At 38.8% G+C, this 27970-nt stretch overlaps 2 protein-coding genes across 7 annotated transcripts; both read left to right on the top strand.

Annotated features, from left to right (window-relative positions):
- The first annotated feature begins 476 nt into the window (after positions 1-476).
- Positions 477-21611, top strand: slc13a3 (solute carrier family 13 member 3). 6 transcript variants are annotated; one of them, XM_086069796.1, is made up of 16 exons: positions 477-575; positions 669-791; positions 915-1074; positions 3837-4000; positions 7804-8069; positions 8336-8514; positions 10101-10167; positions 12188-12367; positions 12434-12559; positions 13280-13372; positions 13465-13569; positions 13651-13748; positions 16810-16922; positions 17084-17245; positions 19543-19680; positions 19755-21611. In XM_086069796.1, exons 1-16 carry the CDS (start codon positions 534-536, stop codon positions 19887-19889), a joined length of 2151 nt encoding a protein of 716 aa, XP_085925922.1. In that variant the 5' UTR covers positions 477-533; the 3' UTR covers positions 19890-21611. The 6 variants fall into 6 exon arrangements, with proteins under 6 accessions (XP_085925922.1, XP_085925920.1, XP_085925919.1 ...); XM_086069794.1 differs by having other exon boundaries at positions 867-1074; XM_086069793.1 differs by having other exon boundaries at positions 861-1074.
- Positions 21612-22142: 531 nt separating this feature from the next.
- On the top strand, positions 22143-27923 carry ocstamp (osteoclast stimulatory transmembrane protein). The gene is made up of 3 exons (XM_086068405.1): positions 22143-22180; positions 24422-25421; positions 27403-27923. The coding sequence occupies exons 1-3, from the start codon at positions 22143-22145 to the stop codon at positions 27748-27750; spliced, it is 1386 nt and encodes a 461-aa protein (XP_085924531.1). The 3' UTR covers positions 27751-27923.
- The last annotated feature ends 47 nt before the right edge of the window (positions 27924-27970 follow it).

Raw genomic sequence — 27970 nt, 5'->3', positions numbered from 1 at the left:
GCGAACAGGAAGGGGCTCAGAGCTGATCCCTGATGCAAAAATTAACATTTTTATTCCAATCGTTTTTCCCTAACAATACTTGTTTCTCGTTACTACAAAATACAATTCTAAAATTATCGATAGGGGCAGGTCGTGAAAATAAAATGCAGCTAATCATAAATGACTAACTTCCCTCTGAGACAACACACAAATCTTTAACTAAAGTAAACTGAATAAATACAATTATAATGGCATCATAACTAAATTCTCGACACTCCCTTGACTAAAATTAATGTCCGAAAATGAGTTTTGTTACATTTGTACAGAAAATGTCAGCTAATTAAGACTTAAACAAGTAGTTGCCTATTCTACAGGGCAACTTTAACTTCTGCCATTGTTATTTTCTGGTAAGATAGCTTCCCTTTTATTTATTTATTTATTTCGTACAAAACGGTTGCCCACCCACATCCACATCCTGTTTCTGTTTCAGGAAATCACCTCTTTTCAGGTGAAGAAGCCTTCGTAGACTTCGTACAAGCCCATAAAAGTCACAGATGCTGAGTAAAACCATGAGCAAGATACTACTGTTCATTCAGGTGAGCTAAAGTTCATTTTTCAATGTCAAGCTATTCTGTCAATTGGTGTTTAGGAGTAAATCTTCTGGGAAAATCTCTACGCATTGTGACCAGGTGGTTACCGTGCTTTACGTTACCAACAGTCAGGCAAAAATGGAAGTGAACTGTGACAAAGACGTTGACTTGAGCTGCCCATGTCGTGACAGCACGGAGTTCCTGTTGCTGACTTGGTCCAAGGTTAGTGAATCTTTTCAGCCTCTCGGCAACATGTCATTTGACCCTTCAGAACTCAAGAGTTATCAAAAGGTAAAGATGAATGGACAGAAAAGAGGATTCATCATCGGCATTGGTGAAGGCCAGGTGAAGCAGGCGATGACATCCCAACGGTCCACATTTGGCGAGAATGACAGTCTGCATCTGCCCGCGGTGACGCCCCAGGACTCTGGGACCTACAAATGTGCCATCACTGCAAAAGTAGGCAGTCGAAATAAAGAGTGCTTGGTCGACCTTTTCGTTCATGGTAAGTAGTGACAAGCTACGTGTAGATCAGTGATTCCTAAACAATTACTGTTATGATGTCACCTCATTTCAAGGCCGACTTTACATTACAGTGTTGAGAAAAAGTTCAGCTCACATATTTTAACCCCCTCAGACCCGCATTTTTTCTGCTGGGCATTTTTTCTTTAATTTGCTGATTTTGACTCTTTTCCCACATAAGAACAACATGGATTTTTTTTTGGGGGGGGGGGGGGGGGGGGGTTATCTCATGTTTTTAACATGACCATCATGCAAAACAACTTGCGATTGTGATTGGTTAGCTCGGATCCAATTATGACCCAGAAGTGTTGACATCATCCAAATGATGTGTTTTATTGGTTTAGACACGCAAATATGTCATGTCCACTGCAATCATCTACGGGTCCGAAGGGGTTAAAATAAACTAGTTAAGTTCATAGTTCATAATTGACATTTTTTAAACTGAGTTCATTGGGTCAAAAAAAGAACTAGTTCATAGTTTTTTTTCCAAATGTATTTATTTATTCTCCTCCCCCTAATGTGTTTTTGCAAGCTGGTAGGGCTGGACGATTATGGAAAACATAAATTATTTTAATTGAGATTAAAATCACAATTTATAAAATCATTATTCAATGATTGAAAACCTGTCACGTCATGTGGAAATGTGTGTTAGTATGCCAATAAAAACAACTTGAATTTCAAGGAAAGGAACATTCCTTGAACTCTTAAAAATGCAACTTTAAGATGAAGGATATTGAGAAATTAAATTAGTAAGGACGTAAAATAAGTATACTGTATACTAAAATAATAGCAATTTTAAAATAAAAACAAATACAACAGTTCCTGTGTGTTTTGGCCTGTTAGGGGCAGTGTCATCGTCCATACACACAATCAGATAGCAGAAAGTTACATCTGAGCATTTGAATATAACTCGTTTTTCACAGATTTGGGGGAAAATGTGCCATTGAGTAGCGTTGTCTGTGTGTATGTGCGTCCACAGTGTTGACGCATCCCAAAGTCGATGCCAATTTCCTGTCGACTCCATTGACTGTAGCATTAACGCTAACGATGTTTAACCAACGAAGCATGTTTTGTTTAAATCTATGTGTGTAATTCTTTATATTGTGCGCTTAGTTCTATAGTCATTAAACATCTTAAAGGACGTTTATGGATTTCAGAATTACATATATTCCGCATTAGCAACGTACATCGCTGATATGTTTCCATCGGGCAAGCACACATCGCATTTTGACGACATATGTGCCTTGCGAGTGTTTGTTAGCCGCTGGGGTTGCAAAATAATGACTTTTCCCGCCTAATTCAGGCTCGTTTACGGTGTATTTTTCTACATAGTCTAATGAGATAAACCTGGCAACCTTAAGCAAAAATAAACTGCGTTCAAAACCGTTCGTCGGCCCCAGAATAAATAAAAACGCTCATGAAGCAAAAATACCCTACGTACAGTTCATGTTCACCCAAAATATGAACGAGTTCAAACTTTCGTTCATTGAACTTGTTCAGGTACAACGCAAACAAATTTACAGTGTTTAGAAAAAATATTCCACAAGCTTTCTGATGACCTCTCACCTGACATCACAGGATAATTGTGTTTTTTTTTTATTCCACCAAGTCACAAGTGGCAAATTTGTTTTTAGTTGCAGTAGAAAAGTGAAAGCATATAAATGTCCAATATCCCTAACACATGATTCAAGTACCACCTGGAAAAGTGCTAACCTAGTCGGGCTGGGAATCTTTGACTGTCTCACGATTCGATTCAATACCGATTTTTGGGCCTGCGATTCGATTCTGGGTCGATTATCGATTCAAAACGATTTTAGATTTAAAAAAATATTTGATTGACAATGATTTCTGCTTCAATTTATAGATATGCAAAGAATTGTCATGATCTACTTCAGTCTGACTCGCTAATGCTAATTAGCGCGCTACTCGTGGCACTTTAATCACTCAAAAGAACGACTATTCGTACAAAACGCTTCAGGAATGTATACAGAGAAGCAGCTTAACATCCTACACTGCAAAAAACAACAACAACTTTTATTGGAATAACTTGATCATGACTTTTTGTTTCTATGTGGCTACAACTTAACAGTGTAACAGAACGAGCGGAACCACACTGCCCCTAAGTGGCCAAATGGTGTTCAACATGAACAGTGCTCCCAATAAAGGCACACACAAACAAGGGCAAGACAGTATACAATAAGTGAAATAAAATTAGATAAATAATAAAAAAAAAGATTTTGGGACATTTAAAATCGATTCTGAATCATACTAAATGAGAATCGCGATTCTTGTGAGAAGCAATTTTTTGGCACACCCCTATTACCTAGCGTTCCAAGTACCACCATCACCACCAACATTTTACCGTAGTATAATACGAGTTCTAAGTGTGCATTTAAAAATGTGACAGAAATGCTGTTCCTAAAATGTATATAGTATTTAATATTATTCAAGCCACTGTAACTCTATGTCAATATACTGTATTTCTTTATATCTATCTATCTATCTATCTATCTATCTATCTATCTATCTATCTATCTATCTATCTATCTATCTATCTATCTATCTATCTATCTATCTATCTATCTATCTATCTATCTATCTATCTATCTATCTATCTATCTATCTATCTATCTATCTATCTATCTATCTATCTATCTATCTATCTATCTATCTATCTATCTATCTATTGTATATATGAAGTAGCCTAATACCTTTTCCGCTCCTGTTTTCTTTGTCTCACTTCAGCTTGTGTGACCAACTCACCAACAATGACAAATGTGCAGCTCAACACAATTCCAAGCGCTGTTAACTCCAGTTGGGACAGAGAGGAGCTGCCAGTCATGTGGAGTGTTCTGGGCTACTTGGCAGTGGGCTTGGCCAAAGTGCTTGTGTCATGCATAAGCATTCGGGTAAGGAAACTCATGTTGGGCACGTCTGAACATTACGAGTGTCATATGAGGAAAATGGGATAGCAGACTCTGTGTACTAGCGTAACTACGGGTCTGCTAAGCAGTTTTCTGGTTTTGGTTACGTGACGTTTGCAATGTTCACAAGAGGAGTTTTGTTTTTGCTTTTTCTTCTCTGTCAGAAAAAGGAAAGTTAAATGCTATGCTAAATGCTAATTTGGTTGACAGCCCAACATCTCTCAATCCTCACAGAACACAAATGATATCTCTTATTGTTTATTTCTACACGGTGTGTGTCTGTTTGCGTTTTACTGCTGCCGTGTGTGTGACGTAGTATGTAATTGGCTGATGGCCACGAAAAGTTTGCATTAGCAAAAACTTTTTTTTTTGCTTCAAATGTATGTCACGTGACCATGGGAATTGCATTTACTATATGGAAATGCACCGGCAGAAACACTCATGTTCTGTCAGAGTGCAGCAGTCTTACAATGTGGCCTGTGATGAAAATGAATTTGCGGGACATACTGTATACTGTATTTGCAATAGCCCACATCCTGGCATTTTGCCCACCCTTGTTCTAAACCATGAGACCTGCCTTCTTAGTAAACATTTAATTTGAGTAAATTCTGCTTGTCGGCACGTTAAGAGCTACATACAGTTCTCTATCATGATCGACGTTAATCGATGTAACAACAGCCTATAGCTCCACATTGCTTTGCCTCTGAAGAAGCCGGGTGGGATTCTTTGCAGTTTCAACAACTTTTTTTTTCTTGTTATGCTGATTAGATTTTTTTCTTTTTTTCACCTTTTGTGCAGGTCATTCAAGTTTGCTGTATGTGATCTTGGAGACGAGTGCAACAAAACGAGATGATCATTGGAGATGTTCAAAATAAAATGTGAAAGTTTATGGTCATGTGATTGTTTGGAAAGTAGGGAACAGAAAAAGGTCTTCATTTGTCAGTTTCAAGTTTGTGCCAAAGTGAGATGGTATAGCGCCCTCTCATGTTTAGGCTATATATTTTTGAGTCATTCAACATGAGGTTATTTTCCAACTGCAGGCCCCATGAATCCTCCCTCAATGCAGTCCTGCTTTATTTGAAAAGGCAAGTTCTCAGACACCACCAAAGACATCCAACATCAGAACGTCAAGAATTAAGATTTGAATTTGTCATGTGCTTTGCGATTGGCTGACAACCGGTACTGCCCGAGGACAGCTGGGATAGGCTGCAGCACGCCCGCAACCTCGTGAGGATAAACAGTTCAGATAATGGATGGATTTGTCCTGTGCCACATAGGAAAAAAAAAATAGACCCTCCACTCTCACACAAAGGATATTAACGAAAAATGCTTTATGGCAGATGTACCAAAAGTATTCACGCATTGTAATTAAGCAGAACTACACATACCCAAAACTTCAACCTTTGTTTCAACGGACAATCACACATTTTCCCGCATGCTAATGAGAGATTACATGTGAGTTGCTGCAAAATTTTAAAAAACAAGGGCTTGAACTTTTTATCCATAATTCCAAAAGGTATGTTTGGTGCAAAAACAACACCATCAAAAGAACACCTTACCAATACCTACAATGGTGGCAGTATCATGATTTGTCTTCAGCTGTAACTGGGTAGAGGTAATTATGTACAACTCCAAATAGCAGTCAGTGGTAGGACAAAACCTTCAGGCTTTTGCTAGAAAGCAACAAAAATGTCAGGAAAAGCTACAAGAACATCTGCACTTTATTTATTGAGGTTTCATCAGAGGCACTTTAAAAAGGTGGCATTATTCCGTTTATTTATATTAGCTCTCTCGAAAAAGTCAAAAAAGTTTTGACTTGAAGTTGACGATCACTTCACAACTAGCGGTTTAGCAGTTGTTAACAATTGTTCAAAAATAGTTTTTTTTTTTTTTTTTTATTGCTAGACCTTTACTACCAAAATAAACAGGTGTATTTAAAACCTGCCTTAGCTCAATGCTAACAAAATACAAAATGCCACAGACAGGCTAACAAATAGCATTTATTTGTGTTATACTGGAAAACTAAGCAACAGAAATTTGAATTCAAGCCGATAATATAACAAACAGGGTTGTGCATCTCATCCAGCATCAAGACGATTCAATGTAGGTTTTCAATATGTGGAGTGTGAAGCCATTCAGGCACACTTCAATTCGAAAGTAGTATGATTCGATTTTTTGGTTTGGTTTTATTAAACATATAAACATAAAGAAAACACAAAACACATTACAAGTATAAAATATAAGTTGAAGTAAAAAAAGAAAAACAAGAACAGGAAGAAAGAAAAGAAAAAAACTCAGGGGGATTACGATTCGATTCAGTATGGTACGGCTCGGATTGAGAGGACATGGTGCAATAATTTTGTCATTTTACATACATTTAAATTAACTTGTCAATACAGTCGTGTAAATGTGGCATTTCTTTCTAAAATATATCCCCCCTACAAAAAAAGTCAATTCAATTTCAAAGTGGAACGATTCGATTCAGTTTAGTTGGCTGCACTAAAAAACACCCCCCCCCCCTCAAAAAAATAAAATAAAAACAACACGATTTTTCAGTTCAAACTGGTTTTTGTTACACCCTTAATAACAATATTCATATTTTCTTTATCCTCCCATAAAAAGCAAATATTACTGCAACTTACTAAACCACTTCAGTAGTTGTGAAACTCTTCATTTGTATCTGAATGACTGTATTGTAATGGCCCCCAATGGTCACTTGTGCACATACCAGAAGTTGTAATTAATTCATTCTGGTGCAATACTATGTAATTATTTACTTTGTATTTGATAATGTTACCATCCATCCATCCATTTTCTTAACTGCTTGTCCTCACAAGGGTTGCGGGGGGCGCTGGACCCTATCCCAGCTGGCTTTGGGCAGTACACCCTGAACTCGTTGCCAGCCAATCGCAATGATAATGTTACTAATATATATATATATATATATATATATATATATATATATATATATATATATATATATATATATATATATATATATATATATATATATATATATATATATATATATATATATATATATATACATATATATACATATATGCCTTTTTTTTTTTTAAGGTAACAATGTCATAATACAAATACCAGTAGCGGTTTTAGGGAAAGGCCAGTATTTTTTCTTCTTATTTTTTTTATTTTTTTCCTGCTTTTCTATGTATAGATTAAAAAAAAATAATAATAATAATAATAATTTGGTCATATCAGCTTTCAATAAAAGTAAGCATTTTACTGTAAATATTTTTTGTTTTTGCAGCCCTGCGTGAGTTAATAACGTTGTAGAATTTCCGGCCGCAGCTGCTCTCTCAGCATGAGTGTGAATCTTTTTGCACGTCAGGGGATCAAAACCTGCCCTCCTCCACTTGAAGTGGGAGAGGCCTACTTTGGGAAACCGGAGTGTCTCGCTTAACTATTTGACACCTCCGCACGAGGAGTTAACCTGTAGCCGAGCATGTGGTTAATCTTCTCTGCACGGTCGCGGAGGCTTTATAGCGCTGCCTGCCAGCTTCCTCTCTCCACTCGGGAGCAAACTTCAACACGTGGAGATGAAAATATCTGTTGTGACCAACAAGTTGTGGTGCGTTCACAAAGTGCTGGTGCTGCTGATCACGCCACTCCTCTTTTCGCCTTTACTTGTGACCTTGCCTGAAAAGGTGAGTGAGTGAAGAGTACAATACATTTGTTTGCCTACTTGCTTAAAAAGGACCGTTTTTTTTTTTTAACAAGCATTTTCATGCATCCCCAGTTTAGTCGTCTTTTCTTGTGTTTAGGAAGGAAGATGTCTTTACGTGGTGGTGCTCATGGCCATGTTTTGGTGCTCGGAGGCCCTCCCTCTGGCTGTCACCGCCATGCTACCCATCTGCCTATTTCCAACTCTGGGGATCATTTCGTCCAAAAAACTCTGTCCTCAATACTTCCTGGAAACCAACTTTCTCTTCTTAAGCGGCCTGTTGATGGCGTCATCCATTGAGGAGTGGGGCCTCCATCGCAGAATAGCGCTCAAGGTCCTCACCATTGCAGGAGTAAAACCAGCCTGGTAAGAAAATCCAAGGATACGAGCTAGCTACACTGTACTGGTGATTCCCATCAATGGTGCACCGCAAGAGATCACTCAGGCTATTCTTCTGTAAATAGAAGCTTCTACCATGTAGTGGAAAAGCATTTAATATGCCGCTGGCATAAATGATTGACAAAGTTACATTTGATCATAGTACATTAGCACACCAAAATGACTGTAATTATGTGCCTTTTTTTTAATTTTTGGGAAGTTGTTAAATATCCCCGTCTTTTCCACATTTCTAGGCTCATACTGGGCATGATGATGACCTCGTCCTTCCTGTCCATGTGGCTGAGCAACACGGCCACGACAGCCATGATGCTCCCCATCGCCAACGCCATCTTGGAGACTCTCTTCGGTGATCTGGAGAGCCTCAAGCAAAAATGCAAGCCGATAGAGGATCGTGACGGCGACGTCGTCAATGGTTGGTTGAGTGATTGATGACGACGTTGCCATTTGTTTTGCTGGTGTCGGGCCGAAAACCTCATCAGTCACAATTTGGGATATTTCATTTTTATTATTATTATTTTTTTAAATCTATTCTATTGGTCAGCTCACACGTGTGTGTGTGTATATATATATATATATTTAATTGACAGATTTAAAGTTTTGGAAATCTCCTGAAAAGTCTAGACTTTTAAAGAGGTACAAGGATTTGGCCAGATACCAGCAATATGTAAATAAGTATGCAATTTTATTTATATTGTACCTTTTACAGACAAAAAGGTCACAAAGTGCTTCACAGATAAAATTAATCACACAGATAAAAACAATCAAATACAAATGCAAGAAGTAAAGTAAGTAAGTTTACCAGACAACATACAAATTAATTAAATAAAATTAAATAAATAAATAAAAGGGAAAGTGAGTACAAATTAAGAGGGGCAAACATTTTTTCCAAACCTAAATATTAACCAAAACAAAAGGAAAGATGTTTTTCAACTGAAGGTGTCAGTTTGAGGAACAAGCTGGATTATAAAACAAAATATTCTCAGTCTATCTGTATTTTTTTTAAATGTATAAAAACACAATTACCGGGAAAAAAAAAATATATATATATATATATAGCACAAGGACATGCTGTTGAATTATTTATTGAAAGCGTCTCGCTGTCATTAATTTTGTGTTGATTTTTATTTTTTATTTTTTTATCAAGGGCAGATATAACAAGGTTTTACTTCTTTCTGTCCACTTTCATTTCTTTGATTTTAAAGAGTGAAATTATTTTTTTAAATTTAATTGAAAAGTAAAGGTCAAAAAGTATAATACTATAACAAATACGAGGCCCTGGTGTCAAACTTTGAGTTAATGATAAACTAGGACGAGGAGGGAGCATTTTTGTGCCATTTTAATATAGAGAAATGTGTCCTTGCGTTTTAGGGACAAGACTTCCACTATAGTTTTGATACACTCTCTCAGAAGCCAAACCAAGCAGGCAGAATGTTTACCATTCATTCATCACGTAGCTTGAGGTATAATCTTAACGTTAACGTTCCATTATATAGTCCATAGGTTACTGATTAATTGTGGCTTTGCAGCTTGCTTACAATTTACAATAGTTGTTTCAGGATTACGGTAATCGTAAATTTCTACGCCGCACCACACAGCAACATACGCAAAATATTTTTGATTACGCCGCCCCAAGAGGAAGAACATATTTTGCACACCCTGCCCAACTTTCCGCCTCGACTGTAAAGAATATCTTTTGCCAATAAAATTTCTGTAAGTATGCATCTGCATCCGCATTCTTGCGCACTCTCTGAGAATGAGAGTGCCTGTGACCTACAGTAGTGGATATGAAATTACACTTAATTGTAGTATGCAAAAAAAAAAGAGAAAAAGAAAAAAGACGGACTTAAGTCATACAGTTGATGCTTGTACAAAGTTGATATTCAAGTCGTAATTGATTGCTGGTTTTACAAGAAGTCATAATAACTTTATGTAAAAACCACATCATTTGTTTAGTGTCCACTCTTGCTTTTCTAAATGCCCACCTCTGCTTTCTTTCAGGTCAGTCTACTAAGATGCATTCACTGTCCTCAGTGGCCTCAGAGAAACAAATATTATCACTTGAGGGGTAAGAAGAACAATACTTTTCTTCGTTACATGTTACTGCACTGTTTGTTTCCGGCACATTTACTGAGCAAAGGCCATATTTTAGATTTGGAACATTTTCACGGCGCACCAAAAAAACATAGATCCCCCACCCCCGCCCCCCCCGACATGATTCCTGTAACACAACAACAAGGTTAACTACCTTAACACACGTTTAGCTGCTACCTAATGTTGTTTTGGTTCAGAAAAGTATTGTGACAATTTACTCACAATGAAACTCAAATCTGGCTGAGTAGAAGTCATTACATAGACCGAACTGCCGATTAATTCCCGATATTTCTTTGAATCAGCAGGTTGACCCTCATGATCAAATGTAATTTTCATTTGACATGGTGTTGTTAATCTTGCTTTGTAGTAAGTCATGTCAAATATTTCCAAAATCTTGGTTATGAATCTCTTCTGATCCATTTTTACGGTCTCCTTTTTTTCTGGGTAAAATCAATTCCAATTCCATCCTGACTGTTTTCGACTTCACCTCAAACTAGGGGCTTACATTTTTTTGTCGTGGGAGTCCCGTGGGATGGGAGTGAACAGTATTTTCTTGTCATATTTGTAGGCAAAACATTCTGTACCAAATGCTCTCATTTTGGACATGTCGAGTTTCTTCCCAGTGAACACAAAATATGGGGTTTGTTGTTTGCTATAAATATTTCCATAGATTTGACTGTGTCAATTAGTGAACATAGCTCCTGAATGGTGATCTGTAAATATCATAGTGCGTCCTTGTGCCCGCTCTCTGGCAAATGCGCAATACGCGGCTTTGTAGCCTTTTTGGTCACAATTGAAGCAGATCCAATTGTCTCTTGCTTTCACCTTCATCACACTGTCCTCTTCTGAGATTGAAGCACCAAATCTCTTCGTGCTTTCATGGCTTCCAAATTATGTTTTGAACTCGGTGAAAGTTTACTTTTCATCACTCTGTGTAATAGGGATAGATTGATAATCGACCAGGCGCCGATATTGGGCATTTTGACGAATATCGGTGTCGGCCTTTTTTCTAAATCTGGCGGATTATAAATGGTAAAGCTAAAACCATTTTATTATCAGGAAACTATTGTGTTTGTTTTTGTTCCACATTAAAACAAAGAAATGTGAAAGTTTAAGATTTCAGTTGTTTGTTTGTTTTTTTAGGGAAAAACTGAGCAATGCGTATTTACTTCTTTAAGTGTCCATTTAACTTTTTAAGACGTACTGATAACCTTGGGAGCTTCCTGAATTTTTTTTAATTTTTATTTAAAATGAAGTATATTGTCTTTAAAAAAAAGTTTGAAAAATTGGTCAATAAGCATTAAAAATGTTGAGAGTAATATATTTTCCATTGGCTGGCAACCAGTTCGGGGTGTAACCCACCTACTGCCCGAAGCCAGCTGGGATAGGCTCCAGCACCCCGTGACCCTTGTGAGGAATAAGCGGTTGAAAAAATGGATGGTTGGATATATTTTCCCTCTTTTTACTGAAAATGAATGTCGGCCTTCTTGACCATTAATAATCAGCATCGGTATCGTAGCTGAAAAAAACCCCATATCGGTCTATCTCTACTGTGTAACATGAACAAAGAATGGTTTAAATGTGTCAAGCAAAACTGTCACTCAGTGTCAACTGAGCATGTAGTAAATTAGAAATAATTGTCATACCAATTAAGTACAATTGTTTCATTTCCTGCGCCACACTTGATGTTCTCTCATGGCACACTATTGTGGTCGGGAGATACTGTGTTACAAAGTACAATACAAACATTATTGTTAGCGAGCTAGCTTACTGAAGTTGTACAACTCTCTACTTGAGGTGCCAGCTGCGTAAGTGTGAATGCTGCACACAACACTCAATCAAAAATAGCTATTTTCCAAAACGTCATGAATCCATTTTGAATTTCCCCAACTTGAAATGATGCCACTATTTTGTTTTATTGAATTGCTGATTTCAATGTCCTGTGGGAGCGCAATCGTAAAAATGCAGCATGTTGTCATGATAACTGTCTAAAGGTTGGACACAGCAGAGCAGAATGACATGAGGACAGCCGAAGAGATCCGATGCGAGTCGGAGTATCAGATGAGAGTGTGGAAAGGCTTCCTCGTCTGCATTCCTTATGCGGCCAGTATTGGAGGAACCGCCACGCTGACTGGAACTGCGCCGAACCTCATCCTGATTGGACAGCTCAAAAAGTAATGCTGATTTTGGTTTGCTCCAAGTAGACAGGATATTTTTTTAATTGTTGCATTTTTTTGCAGCTATTTTCCAGAGTGTGATCTCATCAATTTTGGCTCTTGGTTTGCATTTGCGTTCCCGCTCATGATCGTCTTCCTTTTTCTGGGATGGGTATGGATCGCATTCCTGCACGGAGGCTTGAACGCACGGTAAATGAGTTTTCCTTACGTACCACATCACATCACTGAACATTGCAACACTTTTTTGATTTGATTTCCATTGACATTGCTTCTCATCAGTAATTATGCGTCAACCTGCTGCTCCTGCCAAACCAGCTCGGGCGTCCCTCTTTAGAAGCTTTAGGGTATTGAAGGCCTGGCTGAATGACCTGATTTCACACATACTTTCGGGAGGCAATCACTGTCACGGGAAAAATGTAAACCCTTAATAGATAAGACAGTACATGCTCTTTGAGAGACATGAGGGATACAATGTAATCAAAACTTTCATGCAAGGAGACAGTTCAAATACAACTAGGGTGGGGGCCACAAGGAAGTGTCTATTTTTCTAGAAACATGAACAGACATCTATGTTTCCCTTTGACACAACTTGAGTCCACCAGACATATCCTATTTCGTCTGTTTTGTAATCCGATGATATTAGAAAGAGGCAACAAGGAGGGACGAAGTGCGAAGAAATGTTTTTTCTAACAATCACTTTTCAAATATGATGAACAGTTGATACACGTCGTGAGCTATGTGACCTGCCTGTAACGTGCGTATATCCAGTTATTGGCCGCTACACGGAGCTTTTTCCATGACGTCAACCAGGGATGTCACTGTTTTGCTCACGTTCCAGCTTGTTTGAATGCATATGAATGATCTCGCTTAGTTTTTCATGAACTCTTTGAATGCTTTTGATTTTTGCAGCTTGTGCTTCAAGAAAAAGGACCAAAGATCAGAGGAAGAGGCCCAAGCTCGGGCTCTCATTGAAGAGGATTACAGAAAACTTGGGCCCATAAAGTGAGGACTCATGTATGTCTTCAAGCTAAATTGATAAAGTGGGAATTTGTGTTTGGAAGGCAACGGGTTCAACAGACTTTGCTCCATTGCAGTTTTGCAGAGGGGGCCATCTCGTTCCTCTTTGTCTTGTACGCCGTTCTCTTGTTCACAAGGGATCCGAAATTTGTCACCGGCTGGTCTGTGTTTTTTAAAAAGGGGTAAGAAAACTACCCTTTGACATTCGTCATACCACCATTTTTGTACTAATCGCATGTGACTTTCTACTTCCTCCTCCGCAGATATGTGTCAGACGCAGTCACCGGTGTGATCATTGTGTCCATATTATTTTTCTTCCCCTCGCAGAAACCTTCTCTTAGCTGGTGGTTGGACCCTAAAGGTCAGTGTGCTAGTCCCCATGTGGCCATCTTGGCAAACTTTTTTGAGGGACTCACATTTTTAACAGTTTCGTGCATGGAATATAACAAAATCCCAGAAGAGTGCAAAGTGTAATTTGGTACATATTTGAAAATTTTTGCAAAATGTCAAAGCTCACTACTATGGAAAGCGTTTCAAAAGCTGTTTTATTTTGTAATTAACTCTTTGACTGCCAGACGTTTTCAGAAAAGGGATGCCGTCAGTGCCAGCCGATTTAAGCATTTTGACTGATCTTTCAAGGTCCACAGAAAATGTTCTGTTGGGACTATGGAAACACATATACTACCAAATGAAAAAATGAAAGATTGGACTTTCATCTTTCATCAGAAAAAAAAGTTTGTTTCTACCTTATTCCGTTCTTTAGTAATCAACAATAGAAAATGGTTAGTTTCACTCGATTTCGCTTGTTTTGAACTCAAATACGGAGAAATCAAGCTTTTAGTGAAACAATATTTTTTGATAGCAAAATACGTTTATTTACATTCAACAGTGTAACAATTTGACAACAATTTGGCAAACTATTTACAAATGTGTGGATGTTTCAACGAGTTTTTCTTTTTGTTTTTTCTCCCCTGCGTGCAAGGAGACGCAACAGCATTTGCACAACAGATTGCCTCTTCGCGTGCAAAAGCTCCACTTTCTTGCAGGCCGTTTTTTCCGGGGAATAGCAAGTATATACTGCAGTGTGTGTTGCCATCAAGCCTAATATCAGGATCATGCTACGGTTACGTTACGGTGGTGTTACGTCTGGCTTCCTCATGTCCTTCAGTTGCTATACCGAGTGGTAGATGTTCTGATCCATCTTATCCACTCCATTCATGGTGGCATCGTAGTCCAGAACCAGTGTCTTCTCCGTGATCAGACTGTACCCGCTCCTCCGATGAATATGCATTGGACTCGGGGTACTCTTCATTGTCCGACAAAATGTCCGCATGTGGAGCTCCGGCGTTAGCAGAGCTAGCCGGTGATGCTTTATGACGTGAGAATAAAGGCCACGTCCAACTGTGGCGTCCAACTGTGGCGTCAACCTCGGGATTCACCATCATCATCATCATCAATCTGCATTGGTCGATGCCAACTCTCCATCGCCCGATCGAATGTCCGATTGTGTAGAAGTACCCGGTCGGTTATTGTGCGCGTTTTCCGGCCTTAGCAACGCTAGCCGCGCTTAGCCGGTGAGGCTTACTACGTGATCATAACGGTCGCGTCAAGGCTTCCAACTTTGGCGTCAAGCTCGGAGTCATCATCATCGTCGACATCAATGCGCTTTGTAGTATTGATCGATGCTTTCCGTCTTTGAAAAAAATGCTCAAGCATGAGCTGCTTGCAACCGGTTGCTTGGTCAGCCATTGTGGCTTCATCAGCCATTGTCCCCTCAACACTCTAGCTCCGCCTCACGTCTTCTACTGACGCCCACGGTGGGCGGCCCATCCAACCTTGTGCAAAGAGAGTCATCGCTGCCATCTAGGGGCCAAAACGAGTCCTCATACTAACCAGATCTGCCTGATACTTTCAGCACAGCTGCCCAAGGCTTTCCTGCACCCGTTTCCAAAAAAAACAAAAAAAACATAGTGAACGTCTTTTAACGTCCTCGGCGCCCTTCCGTAGGTTTATGCTAAATGTTTTATAACGTTTATGGCGGTCAAAGAGTTAAAGTGCTAATCGGAGAGAAATCCCATCGCACTGTCACTGCCACCCACTGGTCAGCCATTTTAAGAGCCCAAAATAGATTGACTTCTGTACAATTATTCTATTCCTAAAATTACTGTACATGTAAAATTGACAAAGTATGGGTTGACAAACTAATGTCTACTATACTGAGTGGTTAACTATATTCAAATCAGGACTCAGGAGAAAAAGAAAACAGCTTGCGATCAGCTTTCCTCTGTTGTGACCACCAAAATGATCGTGAGCCACTCAGACACAAGTGGCAAAAGTACTCACTACTCTGTACTTAAAAACATTATTTATCGTGTTAAAAAACAAACAAACGCTGATTCTGGACTGATTCAACTCCTGAACTTGAGTAAAAGTAAAAAAGTACAAACGTGTGCTTAAGCTCAAAAGTAAAAGGCTAGCTTGAGTTGGCTCAACTTTTATGCTATCAAAAGAAACTATGTGTTTCAATAGATTTGCTAATGTGGTTACTTATAAAAATGCTCAATTAGCCAAGAATACAAACTAAAAGGTAGGCCTTACTTGTATTTTTTTTTCACATTCGTTGATTAACTTGCGTTTTGTTGTTGTTTTGTATTTACAATCTAAAGCATTCACCAACAATTATTGTTGTAGCCGACAGCATTGAACAATTCTCTTAAAGTAGGCCATTGGTGGGAAATATCTTGCTTCTCTTAAACTATTGCCGTCGCAACATTTTGCTCATTTTGACAACGAGGAACAATTTATTTATTTAGTTTTATATTTATTTATTTTTACAGATTAGTTTTCAAAAGTACTACTGTCAGGCTGACAAACATGACGTGACTATCTCTCCCTTCACTTTGGGTGAACTATCTCTTTTTCAACTTGAGTGACAATTGAGAAAGCTAAAAATGTTACCTGTACAGTTCTTGAATGTTTTCATCATGGCATCAGTTTGACCCTTGAACAGATTAATACATTATTTCCTTGCTTTTAAATCTAAACAAACCGGAGGCGGACCAGTAACCCAAAATGGATTGCGTTGGACCGCCGAGGTTCCTTCGTAATTAGCTTCTGTCTGAAGCTGTTCCAAAATATCACAAGTAAGTTAAGGAATGTTAATAATGTAGATTAGAGAGCGAGTACCTTGGCCGTCTGGAGGTGGGACTATACTTTCTCTGTTTGACCGATCAGGATAATCTCTCAAAGCTCTTTGTGGTGGCACTCACATTTACATGCACATGCCTTGTGCCTGTTTGGGACACGTGCATGAGCCAGATTGTTTTTTATGCTCAGCTGGACAAATGAACAGCTGGATACAAGCGAAAGAAGGCAAACAAAACATTCCCCATTTAAAACAAAGTTCTTGAATGTTCCCTTAGCTTCGAATGCGCCGTACGTTCCTCTCCTATCATGGAAGAAAGCCCAGGAGGCTGTTCCTTGGAATATCATTCTGTTGCTCGGAGGCGGCTTTGCCATGGCTCAAGCATGTGAGGTAAAACTGTGCTCCCAAATTCACGTTCTGCATTCAAATGTGTTACGCTACTGCTTTGTAATCCTCTCGTCATCTCTTCTGCACCACATTGTTTGGTTTCATTCTCGACAGTGCTTTGTTATGTTGTGATTTGACCTTTTACCTCTTGTGCTCTCCGGCAGGAATCTGGACTGGCCTCCTGGATCGGAGGCCACCTCCAGCCTTTGGCCAAGGTCCCGCCTGCTGCAGCCATGATTTTGATCACAGCCTTTGTGGCCTGTTTTACCGAGTTTGCTAGCAACACCGCCACCATTATCATATTTTTACCTGTTATTGCGGAACTGGTAAGTTCATCTTTAATACACAAAGTTGTGCTTGATTGGGCTATTTGTTGTGATACTGAAATAGGCAGTTACAGCTGCAGTCGCAAGTTACCCTCATCATGATGCATGAATGCATATATGAAGCACTGTACTAGCCAAAAATATCATTTACAGTAGGGGGACAAAAGTCACACACATCAAAAAGGTATTCTTATTTAGCCAAACCTTCATACTAAAGAAAAAAATCTTCACACAGGGAACAAAAGTAAGCTTACCCCCTCCCCCCCCTCACACCCCCCACCGTGTGAGAACTTTTTACTCCCAGTAAACGCAAATTAATTGGCAAATCACAGTGCTACGTAGCATAACCATTTTACCTTCTGCTAACTTTAATTTTGAAGTTTTGTTTGTATTTTTTTTTTCATGTTTTATAAGGGAATTATTGTCAAACAATGTCTAATATATGCTTGTGTCTCTTGGGCAGAAATGAGACCACACAGAGATGAACATGGCTTTGTTGTTAGCATTGTTTTTAGCATTAGCATTACCTACTCTAAATAGCATTAGCATACTCTTCTCTTGTTCTTGATTTGGTTTGAAAAATTGCTACTGACATCTACAGGATTTTAGTATGACACCAAGGACTGCAGTTGTTTACGTGTATGAATAACATGACGTAATTCTCCTACTAAAATGCTAAAATTGGAATGAAAGAAAATAGAATTGGAATGTTAGCAAGCTGGAAGGTGGCAGTCCGATCCCCGGCTACAGAAGAATTCCGTAACATATTACTTATTATGTCCGACTGTTTTCATGATGGAGCAGAGGTAGCAAATGATGTTTTTGTGTGACTCGATCCTCATGACGAAAATACACTTGTTTTTTTGCTGTTAAATTTTGTTGCAACAGACATGATTATGTTTGTACTCAGTTAGTTATTAACCCCTATTGTCTGTAATCATTATCTGGGTCCTCTGTACTTTGCAAAAGGCCGCTCAAGATTGTTTACAGAAAGTAAAGCGAATGTACAGGCACCCAAAAAGTGTCAGATTAGATCAGATTAGCATCGTCTTGTTCCATTCCAGTTATGTTGTCAGTGGATTATAGTTTTACTGTATGCCAATTTATTAGAAATAGCGCCCTTTGCCTTACAGCTTTGTACATAGTAATAATATATGTTATTTTTAAATAACTACATTATAAAATAAACTAATTTTATTATTATTGATGATAATTTTCTGGCATTGAAATTAAATAGCTCTCTACATTCTTTTATTTTATAGTAAAGCTCAATATACTTTTCCATTACTCAACCATTATGCAATAAAAAAAAAATCACAATTAAACTTGTAAATCTCTCCTAGCAGAATGTTACTATATTATACAGTGATGGACTTTTGATGACATGGACATTTACAAGCTAAATTATTTTTATTTGATTAAATTATTCCCTGCAATTTTTTTTCTTGACGTTTCATGTTGGCTGCACTACTTCCAGTACATCTGTTAACTGTCAAACTAAACATAAACAAAGAGAATTACACAGTTTAACAGCTAAACACTGCCTATTGGAAGGCCTGCGAGCTTAATGCTAATGCTAATTAGCCGTGTTGACTATTCACAGTCATATACTCTTTATCTTCTGCATAGAATGACTTTTATTAGTGTCGTACTGATGAGCTTAGCAAGGAGCTGGAACAAGCCATGCTACAATATGATTGGCTGCTGCAAAAAGGCAAGGATTGACCACAATTCAAGTGGGTTTCATAATGTTACGATGAATGAATGTTGTATACCTGTCGAGTGGTCATATACTGCCCCCAGGTGGCCAAGGCAGGCACACCAGAAGGAGAAGCATGTTATTGATGCAGTCTGACAATCCATCCATCCATCCATTTTCTGTACCGCTTGTCCTCACAAGGGTCGCAGGGGTTGCTGGAGCCTATCCCAGCTGGCTTCGGGCAGTAGGCGGGGTACACCCTGAACTGGTTGCCAGCCAATCGCAGGGCACACAGAGACAAACAATCATACTCACAATCACACCTATGGACAATTTGGAGTGTCCAATTCACCTGCCGTGCATGTTTTTGGAATGTGGGAGGAAACCGGAGTACCCGGAGAAAACCCACGCAAGCACGGGGAGAACATGCAAACTCCACCAAATGTGTTTAATTAATTACTCTATGTTTTTATAAATTACATCGTGTATTTTCTGTTCATGCCTTCAAACGTAAAATATGTTCACAACAAAATATGTTGGCAAATGTCTCACCCTATACAAATATATTTTCTTGACCTGTTTTCCTGTGTTTTTGCAGGCCTTTCATGTGTCCGTGAACCCACTGTACTTCATGATCCCTGCAACAATCGGGAGTTCATACGCGTTCATGCTGCCTGTGGCGACGCCACCCAACTCCATCGCATTTGCGTCCGGTCACCTCATGGTCAAAGACATGGTGAGATTCTGGCTTCTGTTTTTCAACGTAATAACTATCGCTTGTTGTTCATTGTCTGTCGTGTGCCATCTTAGGTCAAAACAGGCTTTGTCATGAACATCCTGGGTCTCCTCTCAGTCACGCTCGCCATAAACACATGGGGCCAGGCCATGTTTAGCCTGGACACCTATCCTGACTGGGCTCGCCCTCTCAACCAGTCTCACATCTAATGCTACTCTCTGATCACACAACTGGATTAAACACTAAACAGAGACAACAACAAAAAATCATTTGGAAGGAAACCCTCTAATGATCAGCTGTTACCTTTTGTAGTTAACCCTTTCACGCATCCCTTTCCTCAGGATCCCCCCACAAGTATTTATGTTACTCTTTGTGTATGAAAAACACATTCTTCAGGGGATGCACGGCATGCGTTTGAACTTTCAACAAATGCAATATGATTTTGACACAATCAATCAAGATCATGTCAAACTGTGAAAGATAAAATTGAGCATTGAATAATGTTCATTTACTGTAACATATTACAGTACTGTTATATGCATTGCAAAAAAACATTGAACCTCAGTACATCACATTGTTCAAGTTGGTGTTATCATTTAAACAACGCAAGGCCATCCAAAAATCATGTTCAATCACAAATTTAATTGATTAAAAAAATGCTACTTTATTACACTTTCATTGATTAAAATGGTACGGACACGTCGTCGCCATCGCTTGCCTTGAGCATACAACAACACAAAAGGCCTTTAATGCTTCACAAAAGCAAACAATTTACATCATCTTCCCAAAATTATTTTTTTAATTAGAGCCGTGAATGATGCAGTCAATTGAACAATGTGCTAACTAAGCAGTTCAATAGGCGAAAATGACTGAAACTTACCCTGGGGGCTAACCAGTTCCTTCTGCACTTGTGTCAAACCTAAGTAATTTTTTTTAAACATTCAGACCTGCATGCTTGGGGTGACATAATGTTGCACGGTTCCTGCAGAATAGGTTTGATCACACTTCAAGTGTCCACAAGAGTATTCTCAAACTATTCTGAGTACTTTAAATTGATGAATCATGTGTAAAAATAACAGAGGAGCTAGAAAAAGACCAGCAGTATTGATTTGTGAAGGAACATGAAATGGACCATGTTTGGACAAAGTTTCCAGCCGACAGCCATGACATATAGAATATCTGATCACCCGCCCTCTGTCGTGACCACAATGCATGAATGGGTCATACTGGCGTCATAAGGTTTTTTTTTGTTTTTGTTTTTTTACTTCTAAAGTGCAAAGTGTGGCTGATTGGGTGAAGCTAGCCTTCTGTTTTTGTGTCTTTCCAGAACTATAGTGGACAGCAGTGAGGGTGGTGTCCATGTTCTAATCTTGTGTAGCATTTGCATTGCTGTCAATTAATAGTTTCATGGAGAATTCTGTAACAAATATAATAATAATAAATATAATACAGGTGCAGTTAAATCTCCTTAACACTGCAACAACACAAGTGCTATATGGTAATAGTTATGTTAAGTTAAAGGGGACATATGATAAAATGTCCTTTTCATTGTTTTTACAGTATATACATATTTACGTTAAGTCATTGATTTTGGTCCTCATCATCAACCCAAAGTTGAAAAAAGTTATGAACAACATATTTTCTGCTGTAAGCCAGTCCTGCTGTTACCGAGCAACCAAATTGGACCTGCCGTCCTCTGTTGAGACCGCGTGCATGAGGACCCCCGTGTCTGGTGTGTTATAAAGTGTCTGGACTCACATGGCTGATAGCAATGGTTAACTTGCACAAGGCTGCTGTGGTTACTTAGTGTTAGCGGGGGTCGCTGCCAAAAGGCTTTTAGTGCAAAACTTTGAGCCACTCAAGTCAGCCAGGAACTGGAGTAGACAGATGGAAAAAAAAATAAAAATTCAAATCATGGTTCACTCAGTGAATGTGTATGTTTTTAATTGTAATCATCTACATTATGTGACTGATTAGGCGTGTTTAAGAAACGGAAATACTCAATTATTTGTGTTTTATTCATTTGGGCCTCACAATCCTCTTCTTAAAAATAAATGGCTTCTGACTTCTTCTGATTGTACACATCTTTTTTTTTATTCTACCATTATTACCGATCTTTGTCATTACAGTCTGCCTTTTCCTTTAATAACCTTTCTATGAACAAATTTAAGACAGTGTTTATGAACATATATTGTAGGCCAATAATGATCTTCTTTTGTAAAGTTTAATAATCGACCCTATTGCTTTTGTTTTGTTGACCTAAAGCTTGCGAATACAGCTGTCAAATTGTGTTGGAGAGCACATCACATGATTCCATGTCAAGTTTTCCCCCATTTAAAGTTGTCGATTCCGCGTGGGAACAACATCATGACTGTGACTGTGTTCATACCACTTCCTCTTTTATTCTTCACACTTTGCCAAGCAATTTTTCATTCCGATGCAACATAGCAGTCATAGCAGCAATGAAGTTTGCCACGGAGTGCGTCATTGGTCCTCTCAAGTAAGAACTGTAATTATCTGTGTTTATTGTGTAAAGAAAATCTGATTCAATATCTTCTAAGCAAGATTTGTGAGTGTGAGCGCTTCCACAGGCATCCACCGAATCATCAGAATTTGTTGTTGAAAGTGTCTCTTGTATCTTAGCAATAGCAACCGATGCCAACTCTAATACACACTCAAAAGTTCATAATATTTTTGTTCACCTCAGAGTTAAGAGCAAAGGGCTGTATATGAAATGTTTTCATTTGTGAAGCACTGTTATTCCAGAGTGCCCTGCGATTGGCTGGCAACCAGTTCAGGGTGTACACCGCCTACCGCCTGTTGACAGCTCCAGCTTGCCCGCCACCCTCGTGAGGATATGCGGTTAGGGAAAATGGATGCATGTTATTCCAGAGTCAACTATCATACAGTATTTCTGTTGCGTATTAACCTGAAACCAGGTGATGATTAGCATGCGGCGACATACTATATCGTGAAAACTGTTATTGTGAAGTTCATGTGGCCGTATACAAAGTTAAGTTTATTTAATATGCCCTTCGACAAAAAAACACCTATAACCAAACGTGACTATTTTAAACAAAACGTTTAGGCACGCATGGCGTATGCACGACCCTTTTAATGTACATGTCAAAATGACATGCATTCATTTCCCTAGATAGATACTAACTAGATCAGAGGTGTTAAACTCATATTAGCTCAGGGGCTGCACGGAGAAAAATATTACCAAGTGGGCCGGATCGGTAAAATAATTGCATATAGCTTAAAAACAATTGTCAGCAATTATACGCAGATTTTTGCTATTTGTGGGCCATCCCTAAATTACGGAGCTCAACTGTAATTATACTTTGCCTGTATAAGTTCCTGACGTGTTAAATCTACCTGTTTTGCATATATATTGTTCCCAGAATGCATTGTGTGGCGCAGTTCATGAAGTTATAAGGATGTTAATCCTTGTCATATGTATTTGTGTTACCAGTTATTGAATTTGTGTCGTATTTAACACATTTATGTTAAAGATTTAAAAAAAACCCCCACTATTTTTAAACCGTAACTTTAAGTTGTGTGTAAAATAATGACATCCAGGACAAATTCGGTGTTGTATAGTTCATCTGAGGACTGCTTGTGACGTTACGAATTTATATGTTTTGATTGTCACCGGTTGATTAATTTAAAAAAAAATTGTCAAAATCATCTCACCGAATTAAACCCCTTCGCCGGCCTGATCTAGCCAGCGGCCCGTATGTTTGACACCCCTGAACTAGATGTTCCACTAATGTCCACAATGTAAACAATAAATGGTAAAGCAGAAATGCCGTTTTATTTATTAATAATATTACAGCAGCTCCATAAGGTTCATTAACCAATAAAAGATTTTAAGACACAACTTAAAAGGACACAATAAAAAAATATGAGCATGGACATAAATTACAGTATTGCAAGCTAAGCTAAGCTAATGTACCATATCCCCAAACTTAGCATTTTAGTATGCTAACTTAGCACATAACAGGTACGTAAGACATGGACTTACCTTACCATGGACATTTTGAGGATTCTCGCTCTTACCAGGATGACATTCAAGTTTTGGAGGTCGCACGGAAATAGAACCCGCAACAGTCGCCTGCTGAAAAAACACAAACAAATTAGAGTCTTGTACACAGCAAATGTATCACTATTATTGTTATATATAACTTAACTTGTTGTGTTGTTTATGTGGCACATTCATTTTATTTTCATTTACTCTGTGTTTGATGTAGTGACTGCTTGGTCATTTCTATTGTTTTACGAAATAAATGACCGATTGAGTGAGTTGGAAATGGGCCTAAACTTGCCTCGAATTGGTCATTAAAGCATATTGCTTCAGCAAACTGAAACCCCTCAAATGTTCTAGGGTGACTCACCCTCAAGTCCTTGCAAATGACTTTGATCTGATTATCAGTTTGTATTTAATAATGTGTTAGATTGACCATCAATGGGGGAAAAAAAAAAGAGTGGCCAATTATTACTTATCATAATATTTATCCAGCACATCTAAAACCAGATCTTAATATATTTTGAAACATTTGTATGTATTATTATTTTTATCTTTATGTGCATTTTGTCTTCAAAGAAAGAACAGTTACTGTGGTGATCATTATGCATAGTGAGGTAGCGCGCTAGCGCCCTCTATTGACCAACTGCCACTTGCCTGTAGAGCTGGACAGTGCTAAATATACAGTACATCTGTATTGTGTGTTTATTACAGGTCAGCATGCTGCAAGGAGTCAGTGAAGTCCTTCGTGTTCTACCTGTGGGACGTTTACTCTTCAGCTAAGCCTCTAGGCCGACACCTGTGGACCCTTATGTCTCTTTGTCTGACCCTGACTGTTGTCACCGGCACCCTGCTCCACCACTGGCTCTCCCAAACGCTTCAATATGACCACGACGCATCCATTCACACAGCGCTAGTCTACAGCGTGGCCATGTTGCCGACCACGTTCCTGTGCCACCCTCTGCGTTGCGTACTGACCATGACCCTGCCCACCGTCTGCACCAAGCAGGGCCGCAAGCTCCTCATCTCCGCCTCCGTCATGATCCTGATGTTGAACGTCATCCCAAACATCAGCGTGAATGTCGGCGCAGTCGTGCGCACCCTGAAGTGCACCGCTGAGGGCTTCTCCAAGACTTTGTTGAACTCTTCGCAGCTTTTAAACACAGCGAGGCAGGAAATAGTCGATGAAGCCATTAAAGCGAGGAAGGAGGACCTGAGCATTGTCACCAACTTAAGGATGTTGGATCACTTCACACATGTGAATGTGTCTGAGGTCAAAAGCAGGTTTACGAAGATGATCGGGCAAGTAGAAATCAACTTTTCCTATATGAGGAACATGATAACACAATACAAACTACTATCCAACAGAATTCTGGCAGCCATATTTGTTGCTTTGCTGGTTTTGGAATCTGCCCGCTACCTGAAGTCATATCTGACATACGTTAAATACGATAACAACTCCATCTCCAAACAGCTACGACAAAATGAAGCTCACGCCAACGGCAAAAGGTTTGCACCTATGTTCAGAAGATTTCAAATCTCCTGTGGGGAATCCACCCCCAGTGTCATATCACTTGTGGTGGTGACGTTATATTTCACCGCAATAGCATTAATAGCAGCCTTGGATTATATTGTTTATCATACAGTTCAAGTCGTTCTGCCGTGGCTCCTGGACTTTCCACCCATGTCTGCCAGCATCAAGGTCAGTTATAAGGTGAGAATCCACACATGGGCAAACCCTATTAAAAAAACAAAAAACATCTTGCAGTTGTGTCAAACTCAAGATGAACAAAGACATCAAGGCTCGAAATAGGCAACATGTGAATTTTTGTTTCCCATTCACAAACACATTAAACAGAACAACTGAGAAACAACTGCCGAGACCTCCCAAAAAGCATCGCTGGGCTACGTCTTTCACGTCACCCGCCGTGGTTAGTTGGAGTTTGAGACAGCTTGGTGCTTGGGCTTGAGCTACGCTACCTATGCTAAATTAGCTAGCTAGCAACAAACTGCGTCTGGCTACTGCTGTGGTTGAAATCATTGCCAAAGTAGTAGTCATCGCCTCCTAATGAAGGGAGAAGCTATGCTAGTGCTAAGCTAACCTAAGATTGACACGGCTAGCGTGTTTAATGCCGGAATTAAGCGTCTGGTTGGAACAGCTTTAAAGCAGAGAAGACTCAACTTTGAAAGGCAAAATAGCAGGAAAATTAATAAGTGTCTGGACACTGGGCAAAAACAATCGCTGAACAAAACTCGAACCGGAAATGAATAACAATGACTAAAAGTGAAAATAAAAATGGATATAAAAAATATATAATTCGAAAATGTAATCCCCAAAAATAAATGGCAATAAAAACAACAAATATATATACAGTTTATACAAAACTGAATACATTTGTATTTAATTTTTGAATTGTATTTTTTTATATACGTTTTATTTTTACTTTTAGTTATTTATTTATTTTTAATTTTGGGCAAAACTGCCAGGACGAAATGTTATTCAAATAGGGGGGCGTTTCTAAGCGTGCAGTTGACTTAAATGGCAGACTTGAATGGAAAGCTATCTGGTCCACTGTCACCTCGACTTGTTGTCGAGCAACTCAATTTGCAAGTTGTGGTGACAGTGGACAAGATAGTCGTCCTTTGCTGGAGTTCCCCAACGCAAGCCGGCGAGACTTCCTTGTTTGCCGACCCGCTCAGTACTCGGCCATTGAAAGGCAGTTTGCAACGGTGGAGTCCAACCCAAGACACGCTTAGGACCGCCCCCTCATTTGAATAACATTTCATCCTGGCAATATGAACTACAACTGCCAAAATTCAAATTGAATATATATATATATATATATATATATATATATATATATATATATATGTATAGATATAGTTGTTTTTATTTCCATTTATATATATCTTTTTTAATTACATTTTTGAATTATATTTTTTATTTTCACGTTTAGTCATTTATTTATTTAGAATTTTGGCAATTTTGGTCCTCTATAACACTACATGTACATCAGCCAGGAGGCGCGGCCTAAGGGGCAAAAACTAAAATCCCTGAAACAGTATTTTAGCCACAGGTGCTTCTACTCAACAGGTGGAGACAAGCTCAATTACCTGCCAGTTGTGGCAGATATTTTACTTTTTTGAGATTGATTCCCCATCCCTGACGATTAGTGATGGTTCGGAAACAATGTGCTAAAGGCTTGTCTTTTCCATTGCCTGACTGTTTTAATTAATTGTGTTTTAAACTTTGTAAAACAACCTCATCAATTTTGATTTTGCGCTATCTTTAAAAAATTTAATATATTAGGGAGACTATCTAATAGCCGATATATTGAGATCTAGTGGAGCAAAAATAATAATTTATTATACTTTGCAAAGATATTAAATGCACAATTTTGATTGACATCATCCAATAGGTCTTCATTACATTGGTTGTAGAGTGCAGCTATGCAGATTATTATATTTACATTTAAGGTATCTAATTTCTACTTAACATATGAATTCAAAGTGTGATTTAAAATGTATGGAAACAAAACAGCAGGACTTTTAATCTTGCCGCTTGTACCGTATTTGTATGTGCTTGTTTGGGTTTTCTATTACAAAATGCCAAATCACAACATTTTTCAGCTGATTGGAATCAGGGAGGGGGAAGGTCAGGCTTAAAAATAATAGCTTTTTATTTTATTTTCCAGATCCAATGGTTTCCCCCAGCGTTTTGCATCATCCCGCAATCATGCATTACGCGGCAGTTGACTGACTTCCGTAAGGAGTACAAATGGAACTTCACCCCTGAAGCGTCGACGTGTGATGCCACAACTTCAGCTCCCAGCGCGGGCGTGAGCACTTTGCTCGGATGTTTGTGGCTGATGAGCTACCTGCTGGTGTTCCTCGAGGTGTACGCCGCCAGGTTACGTCGGAACATCTGTGCATCTTTTTTTAAAAAGCAGGAAGAGAGGAGAGCGGCTTATTGGATCGCAAAAGACCAAGCAAAGCAGGACAGAGAGGCGCCAGAAGAGACTGTTTTGATTGTCTGCAGATGACATTCACTGTACTGACTTTGTACTTTCAATCACAAAGTCACTGCAGGAGAACTATGAAAGTTTAATTTTATGGTCCAAAGATTCTTAGGTTTATAAACAACAAAACAATACATCACTAAACAATGGTCCATATTGTGTGGATTTTTCAACTGGGTTAAAATGTTTTTTTTTTTTTTGTTACTTGAATCCAATAAATTATATCCGCTGATGTTTGTTGGGC

This window comes from Leptonotus elevatus, chromosome 2 (genome assembly GCF_054856555.1).
Source record: "Leptonotus elevatus isolate MCC_2025b chromosome 2, RoL_Lele_1.0, whole genome shotgun sequence".
In the NCBI taxonomy this organism is placed as follows: Eukaryota; Metazoa; Chordata; class Actinopteri; order Syngnathiformes; family Syngnathidae; genus Leptonotus; species Leptonotus elevatus.
Note: the sequence above shows the minus strand (reverse complement) of the source record. Positions and strands in the feature narration are given on the sequence as shown.